A 12,586-nucleotide genomic window follows, 5' to 3' on the forward strand; every position below is an offset into this window, starting at 1 on the left:
CGGCTGTGAATGCAACGTTGTGCCAAAATAACTAGCTGTACCCCGCCACGCGTTGCTGTGGCTCCGGCTGTGAATGCAACGTTGTGCCAAAATAACTAGCTGTACCCCGCCACGCGTTGCTGTGGCTCCGGCTGTGAATGCAACGTTGTGCCAAAATAACTAGCTGTACCCCGCCACGCGTTGCTGTGGCTCCGGCTGTGAATGCAACGCTGTGCCAAAATAACTAGCTGTACCCCGCCACGCGTTGCTGCGGCTCCGGCTGTGAATGCAACGTTGTGCCAAAATAACTAGCTGTACCCCGCCACGCGTTGCTGTGGCTCCGGCTGTGAATGCAACGCTGTGCCAAAATAACTAGCTGTACCCCGCCACGCGTTGCTGCGGCTCCGGCTGTGAATGCAACGTTGTGCCAAAATAACTAGCTGTACCCCGCCACGCGTTGCTGTGGCTCCGGCTGTGAATGCAACGCTGTGCCAAAATAACTAGCTGTACCCCGCCACGCGTTGCTGCGGCTCCGGCTGTGAATGCAACGTTGTGCCAAAATAACTAGCTGTACCCCGCCACGCGTTGCTGTGGCTCCGGCTGTGAATGCAACGCTGTGCCAAAATAACTAGCTGTACCCCGCCACGCGTTGCTGTGGCTCCGGCTGTGAATGCAACGCTGTGCCAAAATAACTAGCTGTACCCCGCCACGCGTTGCTGCGGCTCCGGCTGTGAATGCAACGTTGTGCCAAAATAACTAGCTGTACCCCGCCACGCGTTGCTGTGGCTCCGGCTGTGAATGCAACGCTGTGCCAAAATAACTAGCTGTACCCCGCCACGCGTTGCTGCGGCTCCGGCTGTGAATGCAACGTTGTGCCAAAATAACTAGCTGTACCCCGCCACGCGTTGCTGTGGCTCCGGCTGTGAATGCAACGCTGTGCCAAAATAACTAGCTGTACCCCGCCACGTGTTGCTGTGGCTCCGGCTGTGAATGCAACGTTGTGCCAAAATAACTAGCTGTACCCCGCCACGCGTTGCTGCGGCTCCGGCTGTGAATGCAACGTTGTGCCAAAATAACTAGCTGTACCCCGCCACGCGTTGCTGTGGCTCCGGCTGTGAATGCAACGCTGTGCCAAAATAACTAGCTGTACCCCGCCACGTGTTGCTGTGGCTCCGGCTGTGAATGCAACGCTGTGCCAAAATAACTAGCTGTACCCCGCCACGCGTTGCTGCGGCTCCGGCTGTGAATGCAACGTTGTGCCAAAATAACTAGCTGTACCCCGCCACGCGTTGCTGTGGCTCCGGCTGTGAATGCAACGCTGTGCCAAAATAACTAGCTGTACCCCGCCACGTGTTGCTGTGGCTCCGGCTGTGAATGCAACGTTGTGCCAAAATAACTAGCTGTACCCCGCCACGCGTTGCTGCGGCTCCGGCTGTGAATGCAACGTTGTGCCAAAATAACTAGCTGTACCCCGCCACGCGTTGCTGTGGCTCCGGCTGTGAATGCAACGCTGTGCCAAAATAACTAGCTGTACCCCGCCACGCGTTGCTGCGGCTCCGGCTGTGAATGCAACGTTGTGCCAAAATAACTAGCTGTACCCCGCCACGCGTTGCTGTGGCTCCGGCTGTGAATGCAACGCTGTGCCAAAATAACTAGCTGTACCCCGCCACGCGTTGCTGCGGCTCCGGCTGTGAATGCAACGTTGTGCCAAAATAACTAGCTGTACCCCGCCACGCGTTGCTGTGGCTCCGGCTGTGAATGCAACGCTGTGCCAAAATAACTAGCTGTACCCCGCCACGCGTTGCTGTGGCTCCGGCTGTGAATGCAACGCTGTGCCAAAATAACTAGCTGTACCCCGCCACGCGTTGCTGCGGCTCCGGCTGTGAATGCAACGTTGTGCCAAAATAACTAGCTGTACCCCGCCACGCGTTGCTGTGGCTCCGGCTGTGAATGCAACGCTGTGCCAAAATAACTAGCTGTACCCCGCCACGCGTTGCTGCGGCTCCGGCTGTGAATGCAACGTTGTGCCAAAATAACTAGCTGTACCCCGCCACGCGTTGCTGTGGCTCCGGCTGTGAATGCAACGCTGTGCCAAAATAACTAGCTGTACCCCGCCACGTGTTGCTGTGGCTCCGGCTGTGAATGCAACGTTGTGCCAAAATAACTAGCTGTACCCCGCCACGCGTTGCTGCGGCTCCGGCTGTGAATGCAACGTTGTGCCAAAATAACTAGCTGTACCCCGCCACGCGTTGCTGTGGCTCCGGCTGTGAATGCAACGTTGTGCCAAAATAACTAGCTGTACCCCGCCACGCGTTGCTGTGGCTCCGGCTGTGAATGCAACGCTGTGCCAAAATAACTAGCTGTACCCCGCCACGTGTTGCTGTGGCTCCGGCTGTGAATGCAACGTTGTGCCAAAATAACTAGCTGTACCCCGCCACGCGTTGCTGCGGCTCCGGCTGTGAATGCAACGTTGTGCAAAAATAACTAGCTGTACCCCGCCACGCGTTGCTGTGGCTCCGGCTGTGAATGCAACGCTGTGCCAAAATAACTAGCTGTACCCCGCCACGTGTTGCTGTGGCTCCGGCTGTGAATGCAACGTTGTGCCAAAATTTCGTGAAGAACTTACAGAGATTTAAGATTTTGAACAAACTAACATTTTTATTTATATAGATAGATAGAAATCCATAATTCTATCAAGTACTGCTGTTTGGGAAATACTTACCTATTATATTAAATTGTGAAATAACACAAAATAATCAAATAAACTTTATTTGGGGACTTCGGGATTTGAATCCGCCACCTCCAAATTGCTACCCAAAGCCTTACCCCTCCACCGCAGAGTATTTTAATTTAAGCCGCTTGAATCCAGGGGAAGCATTAAATTCCAGCTCTGACGCTGTAAAAGTGTTGTAATTTGTGAGATTAAAGGATTATTAAAATAATAACACTGGAATAAGAATATTTTATATGTAAAATGAAAAGTAGTGATTACTGTACATATATTAATAATGCTTTGCAATAACTTAACTACAAGTAATAAAGATTAACTTACATTTAACACAGGAAAATATACATACATTCAAAAATATTATAATATATTGTAATGGTGTTTCAACAAATACCATTATGCAAAACATGAAAGTAAATTAAATTAAAATATACACAAATTTTACACAATTTTTTATAAACATTAGATAGTAAGTAGATTCATACGTTTTGTTCATCTGGGAATAAAGCTCTGTGTAAAGTTGCATCATGTAAAGAGAATCAACTGCAAGTTTACAACAATTCCAATTCCAAAATATCACCTTATAAAATCCAAACGTTGAAAACTGTGCTCCATGAACGTAATCACCCTCAAAATATGCATTAAATTAATCAGACAATATAATTGTTTGGCAGAGGAGCGATAAGTACAAATGCGATGCGACGGTCAGTCGGATACTTTGATTGTTTCATTTTTGGAAATATTTTGATTCATTTGATCGTTTTCAAACTCGACAAAATCGTCAAACAGACTCGGCCAAGCCTCTGTATCGTCATAGCTGCTCAAGTCCTCGCCCACTGTATCACAGAAGTTGAGGAACATGTGCCACGTATCCTTGGGGATGCCGCGCACATGCGGGTGCTGCTCCAGGTAGCGCAGCCAGCGGCTCAGGATGGGCGGCTCGCAGATGGTGAAGACCAGTCGCCACAGCACGATAGCCACCTCGGCAGGCAGGATGCGCTGCCCCGCGCACACGTCCAACCCAAACTTGAATGTGAATCGGTATAAATCTTTATATAATTCATTATCTTGTTCCAGTTCCAAAACTATCTCCGGTAGTCTACTTTGTATCCCTTTTATAGAATCCACTTTCATAAGTTTCAGACCTTGCGCAAACTCATTTCTACTGAAGCGACACATTTGTTCGGCATTAAGTTTCCAAGCTAACACTAATACTCTGAATTCGTCGGGACGCAGTTGTAAATCTTGACACAGGCGTTCGATTCCCTCGGAGAGGATTGAGTCATCGTTGGGATCCTTGTAGTGTTCGAAGAGGGTCATGACACGGGCGTCGGAGGAGCGGGACTCTCCGGAGCCCATGGTGGAGACGGACCGGGGCAGAGGGAGTTTGTGATAGAAGCTCTTTTGAGACTTGTCAATGATAATCTGCGATCGGTGCGTCTGAGCGGTGCTCATGGTCTCCCCCAGCACGGGAGAGACCAGGTTGTTGGCATTAATCTGCAAGGTCTGCACCGGCAGGTGGCCGGTGTATGGGACGAGGCTGCCCTTTCTATTTCCATTAGAATGAGTCTCCACACTCGTGAGCAGGGGCTGAAGGGTTCCTTGATGCGGAAGTGGGTATTCTGTAACAGCTTTTCCTGGTACTTGGTAAGAGCGCTGTAGTTCTGTCATTTCTGGAATTATCAAACACATGCATTGAGATAAAAGGGTGCAAGTAACTAACACGGTGTATATAATTTAAAAAAGAGCAGGGGAAGCTACTAGAAGAGTATAAGTATATTGCCATGGAATATATTTACCATCCTTTTCTGCAGAAGTAGGCTGGAGGGAAGGAGCGGTGACAGAGACAGCAGACGGTGTGTTAAAGCAGCTAAAGCAGTGGCCCATTGGATAATCTCTCTTCGATCCGCCCACCCTTTGTTTCTACGCTAATATTTTGTGAGCATTCGAGGATTAAATACTTCTTCCTGTATTTATAAATTCCATCTATGGCCTCTAAATGAAATTCCTCCAACAATCTTGGTTTCCACCTGTCATAATATTTTTTTATGGCGCTCTTGTTCTTTGTTTGACTAGAATTATCTAAAATATCTACATTCAGAACGTTTGTTTTCATTAAGATATCAGTCTTACGAGCTCCTGGAAACAAAAAGCACGTCCGATTATGGAAAGCAATACACAGTATGCTAACAAAGCTTTGTAACGATTGCCAGATCAATTTCATGTACGTTTATATTTAAGAAAATACTTATTGTAAAATAGTTTAAATAAAAATATAAAATCGTGAACTCACCTCTCAAGCTCGAATTACATCTTTTATAAAATGTTATTAGTAATGCTGCTAGTCGTAAACATGTTCCACTTTGTTTTCCGTGATTATTTATCTACTCTACCAAGTCCGAGGATATTAAAAGTATTCATTTAACTGTCAAATTTTAAACATATTGTAACGTAGAAAACAAAAACAATTTTATAAAATGAAGGCAAACTGTTAAATATATTTTTTTATTTTGCATTAGTTGACAGAAGACAGAACACAGGCACAGAAGTGCCAAGACATTTGTCTATGGCATAAATCATAAATATACCACTCTCGCATAAATAAACCACCCACGTCTATGGCAAAATATTTTGCTCTTCCCATTTCCCATAACGAGTTGCTATAACTGTTTATAGTTTTGACACAAATATATCCTTTATGCAAATGAGCTTAAGGATTGTTTTTTATCCATAGTTAAAAGTTAAAAATATATTGCTTTTTTGTGTTGGTATATTTGATGAGAGCCACTCAAACTGTGAAGCTAATTTTAAAGTAAGAACTATGGAGAAAATATAGTACTTGACCCAAGACAAAAATTCTTTTTACATTCAACACCCTTTCAATTAATAATTAAAAAAAGCATTCATTCGCCATTTTCCTTGTTGAGTTGTTTTTGTACTGGTTTTCGCCTTGTTTCTTTATAAACTGTTAGTTTCCAAAGGTAAATAATTTTAAATAGCTGGTGATATTATTGTGCAGAAACATAAATTAGGGTTATCCTGCGCTTTAATCTATAAATTAAATAATATTACGATGAAATTCTTGAACGATGACGCATATTTGGAAAGTGACATATCTATGTTTTATGTCAATTAACTACCTACGTATAAATCATTGATTACTTAAATTTTGAGGGTCGTTTAATTTTTTTATTGTAACATTATTTGAATTATATAATTAGAATATACTTTTTTCAATAAGATTCTACAAAGATGGATTCTCGAGGCTTTGTCTCCGAGGATCAAGGCGAATGTTCGGAGAGTGCTCAACACTACTACCAAAAGTGAGTAAAATATTTAACGTACTTATCTGCATAATTTTATTAGTTGAATATCTTGTAATAATATTTGCCTTGACATTTTGTAGAAACATAGAATTACAAAAAGAACTATACGAATACATGGACTCTTCTTCCCTATTGGAGAAGGAACTGGAGGCATCTTTAGACCAAAAAGAAAAATTGATTCGAGAACTGCGACAACAGAATCAGAAATTGGACAGAGAAAATGAATTTATCAAGGTAAACCTCCATTTTAACCTTCACTCTGAACTTACACATAATTATTTAATTGCATGGTCAAGTTTATTGATCAAAATTTGTTCAACAAACTTGACCATGCATTTTTTTATGGTCAATCAATTTTTTCTAATGCATTTTAATTAATTTTAGAAAAAAATGGACAGAACTCAACAGGAAAATACTCAATTAGAAAACGAAGTTAAATCTATGAAGATTGAAAAAGAAAACCGAAGAATATACATTAGAGAATTAGAACAAAAGAATGATGATTTGGAACGGGCACAGAGGTAGGTTTTATTTTAGCAATTACCTTCATTAGCCTTCATGCTTCATTGATTATTTTAGCATTTGCACAATGGTCAGATTTGTCACACCTGTTTGTTTTGGTAATAAAATAAGGAAGTTTATATATATCAATAGTTGGTTAAATAATACTATTTTTGTTTATTATATCCGCGTTATTTAATGCAAGTTGAATCATTAATAAGCCCCTACCACGAACACATCCATAAAATAAGCATATTTAGTTGACATGATCTTTTGTTTGTTCATTGGCGAACTGCAGTCGCGCTAGGGGACCTGTTTAATATCGAATATCAAATTGGTGGCGTGCGTTAAATAACATCAGAAGGAGAAAAAGAGAGTCTAACAATTAATTTTCTAATTTAGATACTAAAACAATTTAAAACTTTTTTCCACCTTTCATACACATTTCAGTTTAAGCCTGTCACAGCTATCTTAGTTTCCTTAAACTATGGTATATTATACAAGTCATTTTGGGAAGGAGGTATCAGGGGTGGTAAACAATGCTTTAATTAAAATTATATTTGTTTGCTACCCATGGTAAATTTTGTATATAATATAATAATAATGTATCATTTATATAGCACAGTTTAGTGTCATTTTACTTCAAGTGCACTTAACTATATCAAACTTAAAGATGATAATTTAGTATTAGTGGTCATGTTCTTATAATTATTCCTACAGTGTGCCTTACCCAATACAAATCTAAATTATAACACTAAATATACTGTTAATATAAAGTGATGACAAAACTTAAAATAACAATAACAGCAGAGGACAAAACAAGAATATTAAAACTAAAAACATAATGTAAAACAGGAGGCAGTTTGCGCTCAGAAATGAGAATCTTTTGAGCAAACATTTTAAAAGGTACAAGGAGGCAACCGAAACCAAACAATTACCGGAAGTTTTAGAATATGGCTTATTAAATATCGAGAAGAAGTTAAGATTTATGAATGGTAATATTTTTTTTTATATATTGTACCAGTCTGAAGATGGCCATGAAAGGCTGAATTTGGTAACAATCAGAAAAAAATAAAATTTTAAAACTGTATTTTTTTTTTTTAATTAGAATTTTATTTAATATCAAATACAGACCAACAATATAAACATTTTATTTAAAGCTAAAATAAGATTTTACATTTTAGTAATAGGAACAGTAATAGAACAAAATATACAACAGCACAGTAATAAAAAATAACAAATGTAGTATAATATAATAATCTGCCCAACTAGACGAGCCTGTAATGAGGCAGAATTTTCATATTTGTTTCAATAGATTTATAATATCATCATTATAATGGAATTCCACCCCAAATTAGTATCAAAAATGAAAATATGTATTTCCAGGGTTATATCAGAATCAGTGGCGGGAATAGAAACATTGCTGAACCAGGCCTACGAGCGTAATGCCGTGCTGGAAAGTGAGCTGGAGGAAGTGGAAAATCTCCGCATGAAGCTCCAAAGAGCGTCGGATGAAACAAGAGGTTATATTTTACTTTTTTAACGATACAATAACAACAACGAAAGACCAATATTCCCGGGTTACGAATAACCTGACAATATTACTACCACCGTGTGATGGAGGGAATTGAACCGAACGCGATACTAACTGAGCCACTATTAACTATATTCACTACGCATTAGCAATATGTATTATCATTTCATATAAATATTTTCCACTTCCGGACTCCTAGCCCATGATAAGCTTCTTCCTCCTTGAACCACTACTTTACCTGTATGCATATTATTTCTTCTGTTCAGATCTGAAACAAGAGCTGCGCGTGAAGGACAGGATACCGAATGGCAATGTGACCAGCACCCCCATCCACTCGGCTAACGACACAGACAACAGCAGAAGGCTCCTTAACGGGCTCAACGGACTGGACTCCTCCAGACTTCACAACGAGTCCGATACGCCCAACACTCAGCCAACAACACCCTTGAAATGTATGAAAACTATTATTTTTATCTAATTCTGTAACATTATAAGGTGTGCATATTGTTTTTAGGAACGTTATTTTATTTTTATGTAACACGTCACAATAGCACTCCTGTCTGTACAGTGTAAAGATAGGGATGGAGATAACTACATCGCCACCCCGTAGGGGCTGTATTAAGAGATTTATTAATGCGGGTCTTGAATATGCCTGGATTATATGAAGGAAAAAAACCGATGCCGGTAGCTCGTTTCACATACGAGCCGACTTACACAAAAACGCGTCGAAGAAACGACCCTTTCTCATAAACCCAACATCCACTGTAAACGGGTGTCCGCTCGTGTCCGTCAACTTTCATGAGCGTAAATAAATAAATGTAAAAAAATTTCAACACTAGATTCAAGAATGGGATAACATACTCCAGCCGTTTTAGCCTACTAAAATTATAATTATTTATTAATGCTATGTCTTGGACAAGTTGGTAGGGGTTACTTATTTAACCTATGAATTTTCGTATGGATATTAAATCTATTGATACGGTTGTTTTTTAACTCTTAGGATCCTAGCAACTACAATAGCAGTTCAGTGAAATCTTCAGGTGAACTGCAATGTGCGGTGTGTAGAGCTAGGTTATACAAGTTTGCATTTCAGTACTGTCCATGAAAATTCCTAAATAAAACATTGACACTGTAGAAGCCTGTCAATTATTTCAAATATAATTTTCAATATTATATTTGGCTTTGAGATATTTAAAATAACTTCCCTCAGGACCTATTTCATCTTTTGGGATACTGTGTGGAGTATCTTTTTTTAAGGAAAGGAAAGAAAGGAAGTTCTGGGAAGGTAAAGGGTATCAGGGCAATGGGTCGAGAGACCAGTTGGAGAGGTCAAAGGGTCTCCCCAAACCAGCCTCACTCTCGATCTGGCACACCACACAACTGGTGTGCAGGCACATTTCTAAACACACCTCACCCGATGAACCCCTGCCAAATCACCGGCTTTAGCGAACCTATGGCAGACGTGTTGGTTATCCAGTAAATAGTTCCCGGGGCAGCGGTACCCAAACCAGCCTCACTCTCGATCTGGCACACCACACAACTGGTGGGCAGGCACATTTCTAAACACACCTCACCCGATGAACCCCTGCCAATACACCGGCTTTAGCGAACCTATGGCAGACGTGTTGGTTATCCAGTAAATAGTTCCCGGGGCAGCGGTACCCAAACCAGCCTCACTCTCGATCTGGCACACCACACAACTGGTGGGCAGGCACATTTCTAAACACACCTCACCCGATGAACCCCTGCCAATTCACCGGCTTTAGCGAACCTATGGCAGACGTGTTGGTTATCCAGTAAATAGTTCCCGGGGCAGCGGTACCCAAACCAGCCTCACTCTCGATCTGGCACACCACACAACTGGTGGGCAGGCACATTTCTAAACACACCTCACCCGATGAACCCCTGCCAAATCACCGGCTTTAGCGAACCTATGGCAGACGTGTTGGTTATCCAGTAAATAGTTCCCGGGGCAGCGGTACCCAAACCAGCCTCACTCTCGATCTGGCACACCACACAACTGGTGGGCAGGCACATTTCTAAACACACCTCACCCGATGAACCCCTGCCAAATCACCGGCTTTAGCGAACCTATGGCAGACGTGTTGGTTATCCAGTAAATAGTTCCCGGGGCAGCGGTACCCAAACCAGCCTCACTCTCGATCTGGCACACCACACAACTGGTGGGCAGGCACATTTCTAAACACACCTCACCCGATGAACCCCTGCCAAATCACCGGCTTTAGCGAACCTATGGCAGACGTGTTGGTTATCCAGTAATTAGTTCCCGGGGCAGCGGTACCCAAACCAGCCTCACTCTCGATCTGGCACACCACACAACTGGTGGGCAGGCACATTTCTAAACACACCTCACCCGATGAACCCCTGCCAAATCACCGGCTTTCGCGAACCTATGGCAGACGTGTTGGTTATCCAGTAAATAGTTCCCGGGGCAGCGGTACCCAAACCAGCCTCACTCTCGATCTGGCACACCACACAACTGGTGGGCAGGCACATTTCTAAACACACCTCACCCGATGAACCCCTGCCAAATCACCGGCTTTAGCGAACCTATGGCAGACGTGTTGGTTATCCAGTAAATAGTTCCCGGGGCAGCGGTACCCAAACCAGCCACACTCTCGATCTGGCACACCACACAACTGGTGGGCAGGCACATTTCTAAACACACCTCACCCGATGAACCCCTGCCAAATCACCGGCTTTAGCGAACCTATGGCAGACGTGTTGGTTATCCAGTAAATAGTTCCCGGGGCAGCGGTACCCAAACCAGCCTCACTCTCGATCTGGCACACCACACAACTGGTGGGCAGGCACATTTCTAAACACACCTCACCCGATGAACCCCTGCCAAATCACCGGCTTTAGCGAACCTATGGCAGACGTGTTGGTTATCCAGTAAATAGTTTCCGGGGCAGCGGTACCCAAACCAGCCTCACTCTCGATCTGGCACACCACACAACTGGTGGGCAGGCACATTTCTAAACACACCTCACCCGATGAACCCCTGCCAAATCACCGGCTTTAGCGAACCTATGGCAGACGTGTTGGTTATCCAGTAAATAGTTCCCGGTGCAGCGGTACCCAAACCCGCCTCACAAATAAATGTATGCTTCACAAAATGTGTAATTTTGCACTACCCTCTCCACCCCCACATCCTGGATTAACTATTTACTGTAATAATGTGTTATCATGACTGCCTCCGTGGTCGGGAGGGTAAGGGTCTCGACTAGCAATCCGAAGGTCGCGTAGATACTCGTGTTTGGTGACCAGATCTGAATAGCCAGGGACTCCCCCTCCTTCCTCTTTCCTATCTCCTTTCATTCCCCACTACCTTTAGCCTCACGACACAACCGCATGGGGATGCCGTAGTCTCACTGGGTCCAGACGGTTGGGAGCAGTTATTAAGAGAATTGTAGCGGTTGGGATACTAGTACACCCCTCAAGGTTACATTTACACAAGTTTTAATTTCTATTTCATTCCCCTAGGTGACTTTTCAATGAACGGAATGAACGGAAACACTATGACGCCTTCTTCAAGAATATCCGCTCTGAACATTGTGGGCGACTTGCTTCGTAAAGTTGGGGTAAGTCTATTTCCTATCTTGCTGTCCATACTGTTCTTGGCATATATGATTTAAATTTGTTTCAATTCAGAGCATGATTTCACAAATGGTTACAACCCATTTAATATTTCCGCAGCCAAATTGTTCTGTTTCCTTACAAATGCTGTTTTATTTGCCCACTTGTCTAATTTTAATTACCAAAAGTTTTAATTGAATGTTACCTTGTTTTTCGTTTTTTTTGTAATCTAATGTATGACATTGATTTATTTTGTATTAACACACTTGAAGCAGGCGAAAATGAGGGTCCCATTTGAAAAGGATTTTATTTAGAACAGCTTTGAAAATAATACATATATTTAAAATAAATTTTTTACATGGTGCTCTATGGTGAGCACTATGGAAAAAAAAAACCCTAACTATAAAATTGTTGTCTGAAATTAAAGCCTTCTTTTGGAGTACGACTCCATAAATTGAAGTTAATGTCAGTGTTGGGCCTTTTAGTGATGTTTTATGTGCATTACCCACATAAAAGCAAAAAGTTAAAGATGGGGAAGACACAGTAAATGTATTTAGTTTGAACCCTTAGAAAGAGATTAAACGTCAGCAATGCCTTTCCCGCCGTTCAAGTAGGACCGGCGTAAAATGTAGAACTACGTCTTAATAATATTTATGTTGCCATCTTTGTCAACCGTTATTGGCAATTAGCGGCCGATATGTTTAATATCCAACATTTACAGTGTATATAATGTGATAAATTTACACTGGGTAAATTAGTGGGTGATTATTTTTACCTAACCACTCGAGTGATAACTAGCCAAATTTAGGTAGGTGATTTATACAGGGTGTATCGGCACGTACCCGACAAACTTTAACCAGCTATTCCTTAGCATATTTGGAGTAAAAAATCTTATGTGCACTTTGCTGTCCGGTAACG

At 42.5% G+C, this 12,586-nt stretch overlaps 2 protein-coding genes across 5 annotated transcripts in view; one reads left to right on the top strand and one right to left on the bottom strand.

Annotated features, from left to right (window-relative positions):
- Positions 1-2,972: 2,972 nt before the first annotated feature.
- Positions 2,973-5,270, bottom strand: SCCRO3 (defective in cullin neddylation 1 domain containing SCCRO3). Its single transcript, XM_089637620.1, has 3 exons — positions 5,001-5,270; positions 4,507-4,846; positions 2,973-4,380 (listed from the first exon to the last, which is right to left on the bottom strand). Exons 2-3 carry the CDS (start codon positions 4,592-4,594, stop codon positions 3,413-3,415), a joined length of 1,056 nt encoding a protein of 351 aa, XP_089493746.1. The 5' UTR covers positions 4,595-4,846; positions 5,001-5,270; the 3' UTR covers positions 2,973-3,412.
- A 338-nt stretch (positions 5,271-5,608) lies between these two features.
- Positions 5,609-12,586, top strand: part of nudE (Nuclear distribution protein nudE) — a 42,040-nt gene continuing 35,062 nt past the window's right edge. For all 4 annotated transcript variants that reach the window (XM_089637989.1, XM_089637986.1, XM_089637987.1 and 1 more), the window contains exons 1-7: positions 5,609-5,688; positions 5,949-6,030; positions 6,114-6,267; positions 6,418-6,554; positions 7,921-8,057; positions 8,335-8,520; positions 11,576-11,673. In XM_089637989.1, coding sequence (XP_089494115.1) covers positions 5,960-6,030; positions 6,114-6,267; positions 6,418-6,554; positions 7,921-8,057; positions 8,335-8,520; positions 11,576-11,673 — 783 coding nt within the window. In that variant the 5' untranslated portion in view covers positions 5,609-5,688; positions 5,949-5,959. The remainder of the gene's footprint in view (positions 5,689-5,948; positions 6,031-6,113; positions 6,268-6,417; positions 6,555-7,920; positions 8,058-8,334; positions 8,521-11,575; positions 11,674-12,586) is intronic.

The sequence above is a fragment of the Hesperophylax consimilis genome, chromosome 12, assembly GCF_061612785.1.
Source record: "Hesperophylax consimilis isolate HC1 chromosome 12, BYU_Hcon_1.0, whole genome shotgun sequence".
In the NCBI taxonomy this organism is placed as follows: Eukaryota; Metazoa; Arthropoda; class Insecta; order Trichoptera; family Limnephilidae; genus Hesperophylax; species Hesperophylax consimilis.

Bases quoted from the DNA above. Each gene is read 5' to 3' on its own strand.
- SCCRO3 (XM_089637620.1), bottom strand. From the start codon at position 4,594: ATGGGCCACTGCTTTAGCTGCTTTAACACACCGTCTGCTGTCTCTGTC. The intron at 4,381-4,506 runs GTAAATATATTC...TGATAATTCCAG, and splicing joins TACTTCTGCAGAAAAGGATG to AAATGACAGAACTACAGCGC.